This window comes from Eublepharis macularius, chromosome 6 (assembly GCF_028583425.1).
Source record: "Eublepharis macularius isolate TG4126 chromosome 6, MPM_Emac_v1.0, whole genome shotgun sequence".
NCBI classification, from domain to species: domain Eukaryota; kingdom Metazoa; phylum Chordata; class Lepidosauria; order Squamata; family Eublepharidae; genus Eublepharis; species Eublepharis macularius.
In genome coordinates this window covers 120,211,641-120,231,992 of record NC_072795.1, presented here as the reverse complement: position 1 = coordinate 120,231,992, position 20,352 = coordinate 120,211,641, and the positions used below count along the sequence as shown (strand labels likewise).

The window sequence follows — 20,352 nt, the reverse complement described above, 5'->3', positions numbered from 1 at the left end:
TCCCCTGAATAAGAACATTTAAAACCTGACACCAGAACGTGTAATTATAACTGTGCTTATATATCGCTCTTCTAGACAGATTAGTGCCCCACCCACAAGTTAGTGTTATTATTATCCCTACAAGGCAGCTGGGTAGCTGGGGCTGAGAGGAGTGGCTTACCCAAGGCCACCTACTGAGCTTATGGCAGTAGTGAGATTTGAACCAGTAGAGTGCTGATTTGCAGCCGAATCACTTAACCACTGTGCTACAGCAGCTCTAAATGGATGAATCCTGGCACATCTCTAAAGGACAGGTGAATCAGCCAAAGAAGCTCTGCTTTGAATCCTCACTGTTCTCCCCTGGCTAAACGAAGGGGCATGTTCTGGGATAAGGACAGCATTTCCATATCATGCATGCACATGTTGTCCATCACAATGGGCCCTTTTGTGTAGGTTGTCTTGGTACTTTCACAATACAAATACTGATACACCTGCTTAATTAGCTGGAAAAAAAAGACCACTGCTTTCTGAACAGAACAATCAGGTACAAAGGAACCTAGTGTATGACGAGGATGATTAACTAGAACTGAAAGTTATGGTCAAGGCTGCCAAGGCTTCGTTCTGGTGCCCAGTTACCCATGCGTAAGTCGGACTGAATCCAATGGAAGCGACAACAAGATTTTACAGACCAATATATGTAATCAAGCCCCAACAACTGTTTTAAAATTAAAAGCAGGCTTTGGAGGCTGCAATTCTGAGAGAAAGCGCAGTGTGTTTGGGGGGGGGGGTCACCCCCATCTGCTTTCCCTCCTGGCTGATCCCAGAAGCATCTTTACAAAGACAATTGTTCATTTGGAACCCGGAAAAGGGGCGGGGGAAGTATGGAGTTATATCAACTAGAAAAATGGTAAGCAGAGAAAGGATTAAGCATCCCTCAAGGCTGCTTTTTATTTTATTTTTTAAGTCATGCCTTTACTGCATAGATTTGCACCGTATAGTTTGCCCCTTACTACATGAATGGCATTACAGTAGAGATGGCTGTTGCAGGGCCAGCTTTAGAATCCGGAAGGAGCACAGGCCAGGACCTATATCTACCCAGGGAATACAATTACAGGACCCAATGGCATCAACTACACTGTCTCTGGCTCTTACAGCTGCTCATCCTCCAATCTGATATATGCCCTCATGTGCCAACAATGTCCTTCTGCTCTGTACATTGGACAAACCAGCCAACCTCTACGCAAAAGAATAAATGGACACAAATCTGACATTAGAAATGCCAACTTCCAAAAACCAGTGGGAGAACACTTCAATCTACCAGGACATTCCATCAAAGACTTAAAGGTCGCTGTGGTTCAACAGAAACCTTTCAAAAACAAAATCCAACGGGAGGCTGCTGAATTGGAATTCATATGCAAATTTGACTCTGTCAAGCTGGGACTGAATAGAGACTATGAATGGTTATCACATTATCACAGGTAACAGATTTCCTTTACAGCGGCGTGGTCTGGGGGAGCCCAGTGGCGCCTGGTATGGGCTTTTGGGGACCACAGTTCTCTTCGTCAGATGCATCTGGCAGGGAGAGCTGTGGTTATCGAAGGCTTATACTACATAGGAATTGGATGCTTATACTGCTGCAAACTAACACGGCAAACTGACTCCACACCAAAAGGAGATGTTTACATTTACTAGCAAAGGAATGTTTTGGTTGCCTCCCCGCTAATCGCATCTTGTCCCCTTCTGATATATGTCCTCTTCTCTCCCCTCTCCCTCCTCCTCTTCTGTATTTGACCAGTTTGTATCATGCATCTGACGAAGAGAACTTGATTCTCGAAAGCTTATGCCACAATAAAATTGGTTAGTCTTAAAGGTGCTACTGGACTCTTTTTGATTTTCCTTTAACTAGCAAGAGGGATGGACATGGAAGGTACTGCAGCATCAACAGAAGCATACTCTCAGGGCCAGACTAGATGTGATGTTGTCCTTGTGGCACCCTCATGCCGTCCCATCTAGTTTGGCCTTGATTTTGCAAGGTGCCCAACCCCACTCAGGGCAAATCTGGTCCTCTGTTCCTGCGCTCCTCCAGTCTTTTCTCTGTGTTGCAGTCTAGTCTGTGTTGCAGCTCTACCCCCAATCCTGCATTTCAGTCAGGGGATTGTTCATGGGTCTGCCATGTTAAGAGCGTATTCACGATCCCACCTAGGGTTGTCAATCTCCAGGTGGGCCCTGGAGATCTCCTGGAACTACAATTGATCTCCAGACAAGAGGGATCAGTTCCCCTAGAGAAAAAGGTGGCTTTAGAAGATGGACTCTATGGCATTATACCCCACTGAGGTCCTTCTGCTCCCCAAGACCCACCCCCTAATCTCCAGGAATTTCCCAACCTAGTCAACCCTAAATTGCCAATTTGGGGAAATTCCTGGAGATTTGTGGGTGTTGCTTGAGGGTGTATGCCATACAGCCAACCCTCCAAAACTTCCACTCCTCCATAAAAACTGTTCTTGATCATCTGGAGATTAGTTATAATTCCAGGAAAACTCCAAGCCCCACCTGGAGTTTGATAGCCCTGATGACACCATGTGGGTGGGCATAACTAACATTTCCTTTGTTGCCTGTAGTCAGGGTGAGGGGAGAGGGGAGAGGATGCCAATGAGAATCTTTTGCCCTCCCTGACTACGGTGGGCAATGTAGCTATCTATCACTTGTGCCCAGAAATTCTGCAGTCAGAACTCTTAAGAAAACAGGGCCAAATTGGTTTCTATGGCTATTTGCTTTTCCCATTGCAAGTTCTACTTAAATATGGACACTCTAATAAATAAACTCAGCTTCTTACAAGTAGAATAAAATACTACAAACAAAATTGGGGCTATAATGAGCTTCTGAGAACTATGACTTTATTTTCCATATTACAGCATGGCATTACACAACTAATAGAGAAAAGGATTCACATTGTGCTCAGGAGAATAGCGTCATTCCTATTCTCTTCCTCACCCAGATATGTCACAAAAATGCATATTTTAGAAAAATCAAGCACTCTGTGGAAGCACGCTGGCCGCTGTAAATAAACGTCTTCATATACTTAGGTTTAATATCTACGGCATTCCAAAGGGAGGGAGGATAACAAAAGCCAGAAAAGCCCCCCTGTCCATCAAAATAACATAAAAACTGTACAACAATGCTTTGCCATTTCCTTGCCCAATTCTAAACCCTGAGGACAGCCTGAACAGTGAGGTCTTAACACTGCCCAAAGCAAATATCAAAGCAAACCGAGAGCCAGTTTGGTATGGTGGTTAAGAGCGCAGGACTCTAATCTGGAGAACCAGGTTTGATTCCTCACTCCTCCACTTGAAGCCAGCTCGGTGACCTTGGGACAGTCACAGCTTCTAGGAGGTCTCTCAGCCCCACCCACCTCACAGGGTGATTGTTGTGAGGATAATAATAACACCCTTTGTAAACCACTCTGAGTGGTTGTTAAGTTGTCCTGAAGGGCCCTATAGAAATCAAATGTTGTTGTTGTTGTTGTTGTTGTTGTTGTTGTTGTTATTATTATTAAATCAGTCTTGGGCTTTGGTGCCTCCTCATTGGCAGAGAGCACAGAGTGTATTGCAAAATGGGTACTGGATATTACAAAAAATATAAAAGGACAAATGTATACTCTGTTCCAGAGAAGGGAAACATTTCCCACTCAAGGCTTCTGTTTCTCGTAATATCATTAGATTATTGCTCATTGCTTGGGAAAGCAGTTTGCATATTGTCAGGAGCTTTGGTGGTGACAGGTACCAGCAGATAATCCTCAAAGCCATGATCTCTTCCTGCCCTCATCAGCCTGCATCAAGCCCACATTATCTCTTTTTTCCCCCCTTAAGAAACTTGCTTACTTAATAGGGTCAAGTTGGGAATGCATGAAGGAGAAAGTTCAAAAGAGGGTCGAAGTAACCGGATATTTTTTCCCCCCACAGAAGAGCATCAGATACCCAAACCATGCTGCCTTCATAATCGCAACCCAATGACACACTGTAGCCTGTGTTCTTAGGTTTAGGAGTGAATTCATTATTAAATTGTAGGTATTTACTGTTTTTATAAATGTATAGCAAGGGAACCACAATGCCTGCACATTGATACTTGCATCAGTATGAGATAGTGAGATGGGATCCAGCCATCAGCCATGGAGCCCTCCTCCAGCCTAAGCAAGAGTCAACAGAAGAGCCACTGAAGTTAGAGGAAGACTCCTTAGGCGGGAGGAAGGCTTCCAGTCTTGCTCAGTGGAGAGGTAGGACAGAAGTAGGATCCACACTGGTCACATGCACAAGACTATCCAGCAAGCTCTAGGACCAAGCGGAGAGCAGGACCCAAATAGTCCTATTCCAGATCTAATACACACTCCACTGCAGTGCAGTGGTTCTATTACACAGTCTTTGCAGTTATTCTCTGTGTTCATAAAGCAGTAGGAGCTGATGTCTGATTTCAAATTTGGGAGGGGATGGGTATCTTTCCCACATACTCAGAGCAAGTCAGGGTGAGAAATGTAAATCAAATAAATAGTACATGCAATGATCCTGCAAATAGTGAGTGTCATAATTTTCAAGGCATCCATTTTCCCACAGGCACCTTCGTGAAACGTCCCTGCTATTTCCTCCATTGCTGACGGACCCGCCACTTAAATCAAAGATGTAAGTAGAGAGGTGTGTTATAGATAGAATTTCCCCCTATGGAAGTGCAGTGAAAGAAAAGAGCCCAGAGCCTCAAATAACTCCTTTGCGCACATTGAGATCTGTCCTATTCTTGCCTTCTGAAAGTTTCACAAAGCAGCCATTCCCAAACGGAGGGCGGCAAAGAATGGATTAAATAAATAAAGACTCCTGTAAGCCTCGAAGAACTATCCACAATAGAGGCTGCCTGCTGAATCTCCAGATGATTTACTGCTTTGACCTGGCCTCACTCCAAGGAGTCTCTCTGCCCCATCTTGGCCACCGGTTGTGATTAGATCATCGAGTCATTCCTGACAGGGAGATGCACCAGAATTACCTGCCCAGGTGAGGCAGAAACAGAGGGGATAAGGCTCCTCTAAGGGCAGATCGTTCTTAACAGAACACGTTGTAGCCTGCGTTCTTGGGTTGTTTAGGAGTGACGTTTGTTTCCATTTTTACTTCAGAAAAAAAAGTATGCCTCTGTTCAGGAAATAGCAACGTAGAGATTAAACAACAGTTTTATCCATCACAAAACAAGGTGAAAGGTAAACTCCCTGGAGTCGGCCGGGTGACTCTGTTTCAGCTTTTCCCTTCAGGAATCCAGAATGCTACCCCACCCACCCTCCCCCCAGCAACACCAGCACCTGCCCAGCCTGGAGCAATGCAATAAACTTCAGTCCTGAACTCTGACCCCGCCACCACAGGCATATTGAATCGGCCCTGGGCTACTCTGGGTACATCCTTAAGCTTTCAGTCCCTCGCAGTCACATCATGTCACGCTTCATCATAAACCGTGTCCTATACAATGCAGAACAGCAGTCAGAGAGACAGAGGCTGATCGGACACGACATTACAGGCTGCTTCATGGAGGATAGGAGATGGAGCTGCTTTGCCTGATTAGCAGTAAGTTGACCATCAGCATCCACAACTGCTTTGCTGTGTCAAACCAGTAAGAAGAGCAACTAATTCCCAGGCTGTTTGCTCAATCAAGAGATCTGAAGAGGATATCCCTTGATTTCCACTTAGGGCCACATATTTTCGTGCCAAATTGCTTTCCATTTGGCAGGCACCTCAGTTTGCACTCATTTCTTGACTTTCTTAATGCCGATGTGTATCCCATGAAAATCTTGGGAAGATGCCAACTGGCAGGTTCTTTCCTCACCCGGCCAAACAAGAGTGGGCAGCAGGATGGGCAACTTTTGAACAGCTCCCTGGGTATATCAGTCAGCGTTCTTTCAAGACCGGATGTGATTCAACAAGTACGTATATTACAAATAAACATGTGCATAGCACATAAATATGGGCTTAGAAGGCTCTGATCTGGGTGCTTACCCAGTATTTGCTGATGCAACTTAGCTGGTTTAGCCAAATATAGAATTTATGCTCAGAAAATCCAAAGGATTTTTTAAAAACAGAGCTTTTAATCTTCCAGCCATCATCTGATCATGTTATGCCCCTCTTAATTTAGGGACACCAAGCTTCATGGGTAGCAGCGTGGGAGGATATCAAAAGCACACAGAAATACTGCCAACTAATACTATATCTAGATATACTGGATTCTCAAGTTTATATTTATGGAATCAGAACGCACTCAGTTCCCTGCGGGCCTGTAAATCACTAGAAAAAGACCTGCCAAAAAATTTCTTTGAATAATTTACAACCTGTTCCGTCCTAGTATGAGGCTTCAGACCGACACAAAATATACAGTCATGTTATTTATATTCTGCTTTTTTCATGGAACCTACAGCAGCATGCCCAGGAGAACCAGGTGATTGCTCATCCAGGCACTGACCGTGTGACGCAAGGTTGCTGCTGCGTGTTTGCGCTTCAGCTTGGGAATACCGAATATATATCTCAAAGTAAATATTCAGAAACATTCAGATATATCCAGAATATTTTCAGCATAATTGGATATATCCAGATAAACTGGTATTCACATTACTAAATTATCCAGATATATGCAGGAATGTCTGAGAATTGCATTTTAAAGGTTGCAGCAGTTTGTCCCCCTTCCTCTTTGTAAGCTTCCCAAGTTTCCCAGGCAACAGGAAGAGGGAGGGAGGCAGCATTGCTGTGTGTGTATCTGCGTCGGTGTTGCTTGTTTGTTATATGCCATTGCTCAATGTGGCTGCCCTGTATTACTGGCTTGCTAGGTTGGATGCTGGTATTCTCTGGTTTGAGGTTGGTTCTGTTGGGCTTGCAAAAGTGTCCCTTGCTTCAGTTTGGTTCTTTTGGGATTCTCTGGTTTGATGTCAGTTCAGCAGGGCTTCTCTGGCGCTTACATTGGCCCTGGGTTCTGCATGGCATCTTTGAGTGACACTAGTTCCATCGGGCTTGCAACAGTGTCCCTTGCTTCAATTTTGTTCTGCTGAGATTCTCTGGTTTGACATTGGTTATGGTGGCGTTCTCTGGTTTGGCATTAGTTCTGTTGGTCTTGTTAGTTCAGCTTGAATTGGGACTGGCTTTTGGCCAGAGGTTGCTCCTGTGTGTTTGGTTAAGGTTTCTTTGCCCTGGAAAGCCTTGGAATTTCCCCCCTCCCCAATATGAAACAACGGAGAGTGGTTTGGGGATACTTTGTTCAGGGGCCTTAGAATTGGACCATTGGGTCCAATCTTCTTGAAACTTGGGGGGAGGGTCTTTAGTGGATAGGAAGAACTAGGTTCCCTGCAATTTTGGTGGAGTTTGCTTGAAAACCCACCCCCTTTGTCTCCCAGTAGTTTCCCCCATAGGAAATAATGACTGGATATACTTGAGATTCTCTATTAAAACTGAATCCAAATAGAGAATATGATCTAGATATCAGGAATACCTTAAATATTTGGTCTGAATAAAACTTTTTTTTTTTGCTGCACACCCGTAATTTCTGCATCAACATGCCTCTAAAACACATCCAGGACAAAACACACAAAACACTGTAATCACTAGAACCAGAATGAGTCAGGAATCCCACCGGTTTTTAAAAAGCTTCTGCAAAACAAAAGTTTATATTCCCCCCATGAACATTAATCCTGAAATTCACTTCCAAATCCCCAGTGGAAATCAATTCCTTAGCCTTGGAGTAGCTACTGTGAAAGCCTTGTATCGTTCTCATAGTGCAGTTACTCCAGTCTAATCGCACTGAAATCAACGGTCTTAGACTGGAGTAACTTTATGTAGTACTGCACTGTGTCAAAACAAACCAGGTACCTAGGAACATAAATAGAGATCTGAACAAACTGCTAGTGGGAGGCAACAAAAATAATTAAAGGTCATTGTGTGGCTTTAGGTTTGCCTTCTACCTATCGACCTCTTCTGAAGGCTCGTCATTCTGCTGTGATTGAATGATACCGTTGTACCTGAGGCAGAAATGTGCGAGAATTACCTGCCCTCAAAAGAGGTCATCTGCTTCGTCTCTGTTGAAGCACTGCTCTGGTTGGCCTTCAATTTTGATTCAGAAAAAAATTGCATAGCTTTCAGAAGTCTGGGGAAAAATACTTCCAGTTTTTGCCAATTTTTGTTGAGCCCCACAGCCAGCTCTTGAAAGGTGGTACAGGGAGCTCAGAGAAGAAGAAACACAGTCCGAGGGCTTGCCTAGAGAGTCTTATCACACCCTGCAAAATATATTTCTTAGTCATCCCAAAACTGTACTGATGCCTGAAGCAGAAGAGACCCCCTCAACATCTTATCAGATTTTAAAATCAAGGTTCATTTGAAAGGTTTTACATGTAAATGTTTGGCAAAACTGTATGTGCCACAGAAGTTTTGTAACTGGGACATGTAATTTGCCCTTAAAAAAGCTTGTGGGGGGAGGAAAGCAGTATGACGCTTGAGTAAGGGACGTTAACTCTCCTATCTTGATATTATAACAACAGTGTGCTTATATACCACTCTTAGTGCCTACTCAGAGTGGTGAACAAAGTCAGTGTTATAATTATCTGTACAATACAGCTGGGGAGCTGGGCCTGAGTGGCTTACCCAAGGCCACCAGCTGAGGCCATGGCAGTAGAAAGATTCAAACCAGAACAGTGCTGATTTCGTGGCTCAACCACTTAAGCACTATACTACAGCAGCTCTTCCTGCCATTCCCCCTCAGGGTTGCTGTAAGTGCTGGTAGGGAAAAAAGACAGGCATAAAATATGTCTTTTTCCTGACTGGAAAAAGTCAGGAAAAAAATCACCCGAAAGGGGTGGCATTTCCAATCAGAGCATGAGGTTCAAAAACCCCCTCTTCTTGAGTGCTATGACTCCAATCCAAACCAGGCCCCACATGCCTGTTTTTTAGGACCAGAGTTCATTACAATCCATCCATCCATCCATCCATCCATCCAAGGAGAAGGTGATGAGAAATCTGACACAAAGTGACTCTAGATCCCTGTGATAAGCATAAACATATAAAAGAGTTCTGAGATACTCTGTTAGGTAAGAGATCTTTATTTCTGTTTTGATGGGATCTCAGGAAGCAAAAAATCCACATGAGCCCCTGAAGAGCTAAGTTCAAGAGACATAAATAATACTCATTCAGGAAGGCTCTAGATATATCCAAGGACATGCCTCAGATACAATTCAATAAATTTTGTAAGCGTTTGTCCCATGGAACTCTGATTACTATAGATTTCTCAGCAAGACAGTTCAGAGTATAGAGGTGGCTGCAGGAACAGGCAGCTCCTATCTGTATTTTTTTTGTTTTGTTACACTCTGCTCCAAACAGTTTCAAAGGTCTGCTGAAAAGTAAATATCAACACCATACAAAAAACATGCAACGAAATTAGCCCTTGGCCTTTCAGCTAGAATTATAAGTCCTAATGGCTTGCCCTCCAGGTTGATCCTCAGACTCTTTATGCCACTCCTGTCGGACCCTGCGGCCCAAATATGAGCATTAAGGAAACAAGAAGAGTATCACCTGGACCCCCAATCAGGCTGACGGCTTTCCCTTTTTTAGAGACAATAAACCCAAACAGGGGCTCTCCCTCCATGCACTGAACTGAACATTTAGCATAAAAAAGGAAAGGGGGGTTGGCATTATGTCTATCCTGAAGGAGTCTTATCAGACAATCCCTTTCACAAACAAGAAACTTCATAGACGAAAACAACAGAGGATACAACAACATCATCCATGAGCTTTGTTCATTCAGAAAGTTCTCAATCTCAGTTCTGCCGCAGACAGCATTCCAAACTGGTGCACAACGTTACAAAATGACAACCGGCTTCTTCATAACCACAATAAAGCCATTACTAAAATTTAAGAAACACCAACAGATAAAAGGAGCCACAAACCAAGGATCCTCTGATTAAAATCTAATCAAGGAAGGGTGGTTGACTAGTTTTATTAATTACCCAATGGCCAGTAATGTAGGGGCAGATGGGGCCTGGTTTTATCTCCTGTACTTGGCAGTATCCATATTCCATGGAAGAAATCCAGATTCTGAACAAAAGAAACCCCAAACCTGCACACAGTGAAAGCAACACCCACTGGGTAAGTAATATCATGACCGTGCAGCCAAGTTCCAGCGAACATGGCTGCAAATAAGGGCACAAATTAATAATCTTTTAGTGACAAATTCTACACAGAGCAAAGCTGGTGCTAGTTCACTCCCAAAGAATAAACAGAAATACACTGGATTAATTTGTGGAGCGGGAGGGGGAAGGATTAATGTGTGGAGCAGATGCAAATTACCCAGTCTGTGATATCCAGAAGCCCACCGCCACCGTGAGATGCCCGGCTTCCAACACAGAAACAGTTTGCATCTAAGTAAATGCTGTTAATTAATGGATTAAGTACGTATCTGTACTGCCAAAGCCACAGTATAGGTGCAATTTTGATATATTATATAGTTCAATAAACAAAAGCTACTGCGCACTGCATGGAGGAAAGGTTAATATTAATACTGTCTCTGTCATTCTTTTTATATACTAGGATGAAAATGGTATTTAAAAAAATCCCACACTTGGCCCTTCATTTTCTTCCTTACCAATTATAATTTTATTTATTTAATTTATGTCATTTACAGTCCACTTTTCTCACTGAGACTCAAGGCAGATTACACAGTGTGAGATTAGTATAGTCAGTATCAAGGGCAATTTCACAAACAATGCCACACGGTAAATAAATGCATGTTTACAAAGACATAGCATTAGTAAGAATCCAGCACAGAGTTCAAGAAATGCTGGAACAGAACATAAGCGATTCTAGGGCTGACATTAGACAATATGAAGCCTAGGTAGCTCATAGGAGCACATATTTAAAATCTGTCCCCATTAATTAATCAATGAAAAGCTTTGCAGTTCAATACACTTTTACTCAGAAGTCAGACCCACTGCAATCAGTGGGGCTTACTCCCGTGGTAAATGAGCATAGGAATTCAGCCTGGGCATTAAGCTGATTAAAAGTTTCAGCCTACATATCCCAAGAGAGATAGTCAGGGTCAGCACAAGATAGTTATAGTCACAAAACAGACTGTGACAGTTTTCCTCCTGCTTAACATGAAGTCAACTGGCATGACTAAGTTATTTCTCTCTCCCTCTATGGATTTTGCTACTGCAGGGTAACAGCAGTGTCATTGAGTTTTATGAGTCAATAATCTGCTTCCTAACCTTTGATAAGAGGACAAGGGCAGGTAATTATTACTGCAGAGTGCTTTTTTCCACTGCCATAGTCAAGAGTTTGACAACTCTTTCATTATATTGTCTGGCTAGATAGGCCAGACACTGCTGCCTGCTGAAACGTCAGAGTTGGAGCCATAGTCTCTGTCCCTAAACAGACTATGCATGCGGCTGGGCCCAGAACTCCAGAGCTGGGTCCGCTGTCAAGTGCCAGGCAAAAACACTTTTGAACACTTTTTGTGGAAAACAGCAACCAAAGGGCAACAAAGATGCACTTTTTTCCCTTGCAAAAAGCCTTGCAGGATGGCACATGAATTAATTTGAAAATAAAGGAAGAACATCTGTCCAAAGGCCAGTTCTCTTCTCCTTTACTCTCCAAAAGTAGCCTGGGAAATATGGATGCTGCTCCCATTGCACCCCGGGTGGGGGACAGGAGCCAAGCAGAATGTCTCTGGGCCCAACACAACTATCCTGTCCCACATACAAGATTTCATGAGTTATTTACAGAATTGCTTAAGTAAATGGAATCATGGAAATGACTTAGCAGTCTGGGCTGGGCTCCCCAGTATCTCTACCCTCCCCATCGCTCGTCGCCTGGGCCCTTCAGGTGGAGTCCCTCCTCAGTGTTCCAGCTCCAGACTGTCTTAGGAAAATGAATCTGACATTCAAGAGGTTCTCAGTTCCCTGCAGCATCCTACTCAACAGACTTTGGATCTCTTCCATATGAAAGGCATTAGGTCTGCTGCTGCTAATTTGCCAGATATTGATCATCTGTTACCTGCTGGGAAGGACCATTTCAAGTATTTTGGCCTGTGGTGTTAGATTCATGGTGATTCAGGCAAGTCATAAAATCATAGGGTTGGAAGGGACCTCCAGGGTCATCTAGTCCAACCTTCTGCACAATTCAAGAAATTCACAACTACCCCGCCCCCCCACACACACCCAGTGACCCCGGCTCCATGCCCAGAAGATGGCAAAACACCGTCAGTATCCCTAGCCAAACTGACCTGGGGAAAATTGCTTCTTGACCCCAAAGTGGTGATTAGCACTACCCTGGGCGTGTAAGAAGGGGCCATGAGAACTAAGCACTGATGCAACCCTTCCTGCCCTCCCTCTCATGTTCTGCCTAGTTTCACAGAATCAGCATTGCCGTCAGAAGGCCATCCAGCCTCTGCTTAAAAACTTCCAAAGAAGGAGAGCCCAACAGCTCCCGAGGAAGCCTGTTCCACTGAGGGACTGCTCTGTCAGAAAGTTCTTCCTAATGTTTAGCCAAAAGTTCTTTTGATTTAATTTCAAGCAGTTGGTTCTGGTCCGACCTTCTGGGGCAGCGGAAAACAACTCTGTGCCATCCTTTATATAACAACCCTTGAAGATGGTTATCATTATCACCTCTCAGTTGTCTCCTCTCCAGGGTAAACTACTACGCTCCTTCAACCTTTCCACACAGAACTTAGTCTCCAGACCCCTCACCATCTGCATTGCCCTCCTCTGGACACATTCCACCTTATATATATATATATATATATTTTTAAACTGTGGTGCCCCAAACTGAATGCAATACTCTAGGCAAGGTCTAACCAGAGCAGAGTCCTCTCTTGATGCTGCAGTTATCAAATGACAAAAGCAGCAAGGGAGAGCCCTACACTGGCTGCTGAATATGTACATTGAATCCACTGAAAAAATTGTATTGGTGTGAGGTAATGCCAAAGTTCTCCAGAGCCAATTCCAACTGCACACAAGTGTTTCCTTCTTTGTACAAATCTGTTAAGAAGTTGTGAATGCTTTCTGTGTGTGTGTGTCTTTTGCACTGTAAATACCACCAAGAAATTATTTCTGAATTGGGAAAGTGTTTTTTGTTTTGTTTTGTTTCATTGGATTTTCTTTTCCTACATAAATGCTTGGACATAATGTACGCTCAACATACCTTGGTCTGCGCATCCACAACAGCACCTTGGTTAACAAGGACCTCGGCCACGTTGATTCTGTCCTCTTGAGCCGCCAGGTGGAGCGGAGTCAGGCCACTCTGTAAATCAGGTATATAGATAATTAGTTCCTTACAGAGGGGGAGTACTCAAAAGGCAAATTCAAACACTCAGCAAACGTTGGGCTTTTGAGTGTTGTCACCTGGCACTAATAAATGAGCAAAGGCAGGGTTTTTTTCTGGGAAAAGAGGTGGTGGAACTCAGTGGGTTGCCCTCGGAGAAAATGGTCACATGGCTGGTGGCCCCGCCCCCTGATCTCCAGACAGAGAGGAGCCATGCGGCGCGGAGGGCAATCTCAACTCCCCTCTGTCTGGAGATCAGGGGGCGGGGCCACCAGCCATGTGACCATTTTCAAGAGGTTCCGGAACTCCGTTCCCCCGCGTTCCCCCTGGAAAAAAGCCCTAAGCAAATGCATGCGGGTAGCTGCACTGCTTAAACACAACATCAGCATAAAATGCAGTATGATGTTGCTGGTCCAAAATGAACATCTCAAATATTATTTCTTCAGGTCATTTCACTGTTTTTTTACATACAGGAGACTGACCAGAAGTCAGGTTCAAATGCTGTACAGATTCATAACCTGCCATGTTTCTCAAAGCTTTTAAAAACCAGAGGAGATTTTTTTTTTTGTCATTCATTGGATGTCAACACGTTTTACTTTTCTTCTCTGTGGATCAATGTGCAGCTTTGCAAATGTGGATATATTCAATGTGTGCTACAGCAATGGGACTGTGGCCACTTAACTCCAGTCTAAGTATCTCTGCACCACACGAACTCACTGTAGGAGAGCCACTGTCTCTCAGTCTTCCATGTGTAGATAAGGACACAGGAACTCTGAGCAGGGGTATTAGAAGATAACATCAACAGATTATCTCTATGAGATAAAGTATATGAAGCACTTGTACCTGACTTCTGGTCACAATTCACATTCTGATTCGGCGACTTTTAGGGAAATTAGCATAGTAACACTGCTGCCATTCTCAAATTTGCATTCTCTTTCAGCCTATGTTCTGTACCTATAAGCAAGATGAAGTTGTCTTTTCTTTTAAAACATCTTCCTTTCCTCCCCAGTATCCATTGTTTTGTAGGGCTGAATCACAAAAACAAGCAGCAGTGGAGGGGCTGCCGTGAACACATCCCCACATAGGGTATGCAAGACGAGTCTTCCCAACTAAACCTATGGGACAATGTTAACCTTGGAAGAATACAATGCAAGACATGTACTGAACGAATCACGCAAAATTATAAGCCCCATCCTTTGGGGTTTGCTTAAAAGCTAGGGACCGCAGCCTAAGTTTCCTTGCAGCTTTTTAAAAGGTAACTGGTGCTGAGGGAAAAATATTTGGGAATCACGTTATAGGAAGGAAGGTGGTGGCTGAACTTTGGATAGACACTTATTGTCTCACCTTGACACCTTCCGCTGGACTTTTTTCCTTTTGCTCACTCAGCACAGATGACTGAGCAGTAAGTGACAGAGTATTTAAGTGACAGGCTTAAATAGTAAATTTGTTGACAGAGCACTTTTCTCCCACAGCCCCAAATCCCTTCCTATTAAACTGAACAGAGTCCAGGTCGCTCCCACCTGACATGGTTTGTAGATGTGGACTTGCTGCCAATTTAAGCTGGCTCAACATTAGTCACTTTGAAAAACGGCAGGCCCCACCTTCCCTCTCCTAGCGCTGACATTTGGATTGGAAACTTGCAGAACTCGTCCAAATTAAAGTCACCCAAACCAAAATCAACTTCTTCCCTTTTTAAAACAGTTCAGCCATAATTTCCCCCCTCCGAACTGTAAAACACAAACAGGCAAATGTGTGCATGTTTGTGACAAGATGAGCTATTTAACAACTGTATAAAATAAGCCAGCCAACAGGGACACATCCTGGTCATGTTGCTGCTTAGCAGAAATGTGAATGAAATATGGAAGGCATTAGGGCTGGAGCTTGCCCAGACAGCCAGGACGAGGGACGCTGCAGGACCAAGCAGGGCAGAATCTATTCCTGTACTGATCTCTTCCTTAACAGTTTGCTTGTCATTTCCATTAGTTTTTTTAAAAAATGCTCACTACTTCATTGTCTCCAACCAGGAGTCTAATCCAGCATTCTAATAATGCTAGCAGGAGCTTATTGATTACTAGGGGACGGCTCTTGAAATCTTATGGGCCGTATCAGGATTCTGTGCAGAGTGGAGAGGCCTCTGACCTCTTGATCCCTTCCTACTTTGTTCTAGCCTCTTCTCCTATTGCCAGAGGAGCTTTAAGTGCCTGGGATCGCCTGTTCCCCTGCACTGCTGACAACTGTTGACATTGCTGCTTCCCACGCAAGGTGGGAGGGGGGAGTTATATTTTATTCTTCTTTCAGGGTGCATCATAGCTCCCCCTCCCTCTCCCAGCAATGCCTCTCTTCCTTCCCTATTTCACCAGAAGTTCTTGGGTCACTTGTGTAATGTTTGGTCCTCTGTATGTCATTGAAGTGACCAGATTGCATTTGTTTATTTTCACTGTATTTTCATCTCATTTATCCCCCCAAAAACACTGTGCACTAGCTACCAGGACATAGAAAGAGTTGTGTGTGGGTGTGTTAAGCTTACTGCAGCACAGATATTCTAATGCAGTGGTACTTTGTAAGTTGAAGAAAGCCACATTTGCAATTACCATTAACCAGAGGAGTCACATTTACCTCCACCCCTAGCACCTGCACCTCAGGGGAGGTCTGCAACTTTGCTGTTCCTCTGGCAGCAGCTGTTTCAAGGAAGGAACCAACTGCCAACCACAGTCCCCCCCCCCTGAGCCAGGGCCTTTCCACTTTCCTGAACCATGGGGTGGGTGCTACAGGGAAGGTTGCTCAGAAGAGCCACATGTGGCTCCCAAGCCACTGAGCGAGTATCACTGCTTTAACATAATTAAATTAGCAAAACTATTCAGCCATTGTGTAAGATTTTGTGTGTCTGTTTAAAATGATCTGGCTGCCAAATGCACTCGCTGGCTGGAAAGGGGGCCTGAGGAATGATTTAAAAGCTGCCCATTCCCCATGTGTACAGATGCTGCAGAAGGGCCGGAATGCAGTACAGATTCAAAACTCTGCTCAAAACGGCATTGCCAACTACCAACAGCCTGTCCTGACTGCCTGCCGCAGTTCTGGTGGCTACGGGCCTCCTTGTGATTTACACCTCTCTTTCTTTTTCATCACAGGGAGGAATAACTGCTCAGCACAATGACTTCTAAGATGTTTTTGAAATGCAACAGATTTTTACACACAAGAATTCTATGGAGCACCTAGCAATTTGTCCTCTGGTATAAGGCAGTGCCAAGGATCAGACAAATAGAATTTTTACACAGGCTCAGTTTTGATCTCAGGTTTGGGGCTCATCCCCGATATCCTGGTCCAGCCTGGGAGGAGAAACCCTGGAAAAGCCTGAATGTTGATGAGTGGACAGATGCTCTCCCTGGAGTAATTCAGGAAGAACCTTCCTCAGATGGAAGAGAAAGAACCCCAAGAAACCCTGCACCTAAAAATTCTTTTATGCCGACTTCCTCAGATTCCAATAAATCTCTCTTGGAATCACTCAGCATTTTGCCCTTCATTATCATGCCAGGCCCAGAAGCAGAAAGAGATGTACACGTGCCTCAGCTGCACAGCACTGTCCCTGTAATGGAGCACTGATCTCCAGGGGGTGGGGCCTCTCTTCCCTGATCTCCAGGGGGTGGGGCCTAGAACACACTCTTCCTTGATCTCCAGGGGGTGGGGCCACTCTTCCCTGATCTCCAGGGGGTGGGGCCTAGAACACACTCTTCCTTGATCTCCAGGGGGTGGGGCCACTCTTCCCTGATCTCCAGGGGGTGGGGCCTAGAACACACTCTTCCCTGAAGGAATATTCCATCCTTCTCAGTAGGTTTCAGAGTTAGATCAATATGGTAGCATTACCAAAGCCTCACATCTCTCAAGAATCAGGAAGTAGCACAGTCATTCCCGAATGCTCACTATCCCTGGCTTTGATTACTGCATAGCTGAATGAGTCCTCTTGGTTGGTGTGAAAAAAGTAATAATATAGCTACCAACAACCTTTCCCTGTTTTGAGAATCTTTGTAACTACCTAAAAGGACCTATGTTGACATTCTGAACACATTACAGAATAATGATTCCCCTTTCCCCCCAAAGAAGATATCATTTGGTCCAATTTACTGTGACATTCCCTCCGCCCCCAATGCTCTCTTTTGTTAAAAAATGCCATACAGATTCAAAACCTGCCATGCTTCTCAAAGCATTTAAAAACCAAAGGAGATTTTTTTGTGTCTTTCATTAGCTGTCAACACGTTTTACTTTTCTTCTCTGTGGATCAATGTGCAGCTTTGCAAATGTGGATAAATTCAATGTGTGCCACAGCAATGGGACTGTGGCCACTTAACTCCACCTGCAGGCCCTCCTCATTTCCATAGTTTTTATGTAGTATCTAATTGCACCTTTATCTATCTATTAATGCACAAACACAAACATGTAGAACTGATATAAGCGCAGTTGTTGTTGTTGTTGTTGTTGTTGTTGTTGTTATTATTATTGTTATTATTATTAATTATTATAGACACACAATGTTCACTGCCCTCCCTCCGCTCATGAGCACTGCACTTTATGCAGCATTCAAAGATTGCATTTAAAGTGCAGCATGTACTCTGGGGTTCCAAGCACGTTCTCTGAGGATCCTGCCGGCTTACTTAGACATGGCAAAATGTTTATTTCATTGAATGGGGCCCCTGAGAGTACAAAAGGAAGCCAATTTACCTTGTTGCTTAGATTCACATTAGCATTTCTGGTTAGAAGCAATGACACCATGTCTACGTGGCCCTCTTGGGAGGCCAGATGCACAGGGGCGATGCCCTGCCTGGTGACAGCGTTTGCATCAGCACCATATTCCAGCAGCGTGGTTGCTATATCCATTTGGTTCTTCTTGGCAGCGATGTGCAGTGGCGTGTAACCATTCTGTCAACACAAAATGACCAGGTTATCAGCTCATTCATAAAAGATGCTACCTTTCCTCACATCTCAGATATGACTGACCTTTAGAATTTCTTTTATAATGCATTCCAAGATATGGGGGGGGGGTTCTTTTTAAATTAAGAGTCAGTTGGGGAGGGGGGGCAGGAATTGTGGGAAGACAGCTACCAGCTGATGGTAAGACCCACATTTCTTGCAATAAGACATTTTGGCAGCATTGTCCTCACAGATCAAGTTTTTGGAAAATTAAAGAGTAATAAGAGAAAGAAAGAAGAGAAAAATGTTCATACAGGGAGAACAACTAGTATAAGCAAGAGCATATACTGACTTCTCAGACCGAACCTCTAATAGGAATAGGACATCTTCTGCTGTCAGTGTATCATCTCACAGCTGACTGCACAACACGCAGCCCAAGGCTGTGAAGGGGGCTATTATTAATTCCAGTATCGACACTTGGCTTGGTTCCTTTCTGTGGCTTGCTTACTGAAAAACATCTTCTTTCAGAAAGCTTCTTGGCTGGCATCAGAACGCCAAAGAGGCAGCTGCTAACACCCATTTGGTTGGATGTGAGTGAACCAAGTGACCTGATATATAATTCCTGGTTCTCTTTCAAGTCTGTAATTTTATCATTTCTGGAGGCTTTGGGAAGCTGCTGGGCAAGGGTAACCCCCTTGCTCCCCCTGAAGGGGGCATGCTCTGCATCAGCTTAGTTTCTTTCAACATTTAACTAGGTCAATGTTCAGTCCCCTCTATAAAGATGGTACTTAAAGTAGTTGCATTATTTCAAGCCATTGCACTGCAGTGCTAAAGGGTTTGGAAGTCAGCCTGGTTTAACTCCTAAGGCAGAGTGAAAGTGTATTTCCCCATACAACAGCTGCTGCTTTGAGTTTCCTATAGGAATGTGACTTGCCTTTTCAGTACACAGTCAGTGACCCACAGCTTCTGTTAAGATCTCCCTTCATGATCTCTTTCTTTTCTGCTCATGCAAAAGAATCTGACATCTATGCATTTAATCACCCACTGGAAGGCAAGCCAAAAGGCCTTATCTCTGTGCAATTTCTGGACTCCTCGACAAAGTCTTAAAAACTTATCTTTGTAAGTGGAAATATGCATTGCCCTAAATGAAAAGAACCTCATGGCCTGTTTGGTTTTGCAGTTAGTGACACCAAAAATACAACAGGTTGTGAAACAGACCACCTAGCGGCCGAAAGGGAAAAGCAAGGTAATGGACACTCTTTTTATTAATAGTACAACTGTCCTCTTCCCTTGCTGAAAAATACCAGAAATGACAACTCTGACCTTCAGCCATTCCTCACCAACTCTTCCATGCTAAAGGTTTTTCATGGATGCTGCCTGAGAATATCCTTAGAAGCAGAGAAGAATGTATAAGCACTTGCCCTCAGCCAGCTGGAGCTGGGAATATGGATGCCTCCAGGAAAGGAAGGAACCTGTTGCTTGCTTTACTTCTGTCTGGGGTTTAAAGGGGGAAAACAGGACTTGGGAATGACATGTTATGTGCTCAGATAGAAGCTCAGTTTCCTCACCTGCTAATTATGGTTTTGGTGGCAAATCCACTTGGATTTATATCTGGATTTCTGAAGCCCAAGACCGCTATTCTAGCTGCAGGACCAAACTGACTCTCTCTGTACCATCAGATTTTAACAATGGGTTCTTGTGGCTTCTTCGTTGGAAATCAAGTTTCTGGAAAGCCTGAAGAAAGTTATAACGTTGTATGTCCTCCACCCCTAATTAAGACATCACAGGTGGAACAACAAGGTGCCTGTGTGACTATACCTTCCACGTGCCAACTTTTGTATGAGAAAGAATTTTCTTGACAGTCATTTCATTATGAAACTTCCTTCCTCACTAGATTTATTTAACATCAAGCCCCAAGCATCTTTGAGAAGAGGGTTTTCCTGCTGAGCACCTTTCACTCTGGGCTAGCATGCAGAGGCTGATGTTTAACTGCCATAAAAAAAATCACTTACAGTATTTTAGAGGGATTTTAAAATATGCCTTATATTTAATTTAACATAGTGTCACCTGTCCTAATGACTGATGTTGATCTGATTGCTGTAATCCCATGCACATTTACTAGAGAGGTTTATTTTAGGTATGCGAAGCTAGGATAGTACTG

The 20,352-nt window shown here is 43.9% G+C and overlaps 1 protein-coding gene across 1 annotated transcript in view; it reads right to left on the bottom strand.

Annotated features, from left to right (window-relative positions):
• The window catches only part of ANK3 (ankyrin 3), a 307,582-nt gene that overhangs the window by 124,431 nt on the left and 162,799 nt on the right, over window positions 1–20,352 (bottom strand). The window contains exons 17-18 of the mRNA XM_054982849.1: window positions 18,003–18,200; window positions 13,170–13,268 (exon numbers count right to left, since the gene is read on the bottom strand). Coding sequence (XP_054838824.1) covers window positions 13,170–13,268; window positions 18,003–18,200 — 297 coding nt within the window. The remainder of the gene's footprint in view (window positions 1–13,169; window positions 13,269–18,002; window positions 18,201–20,352) is intronic.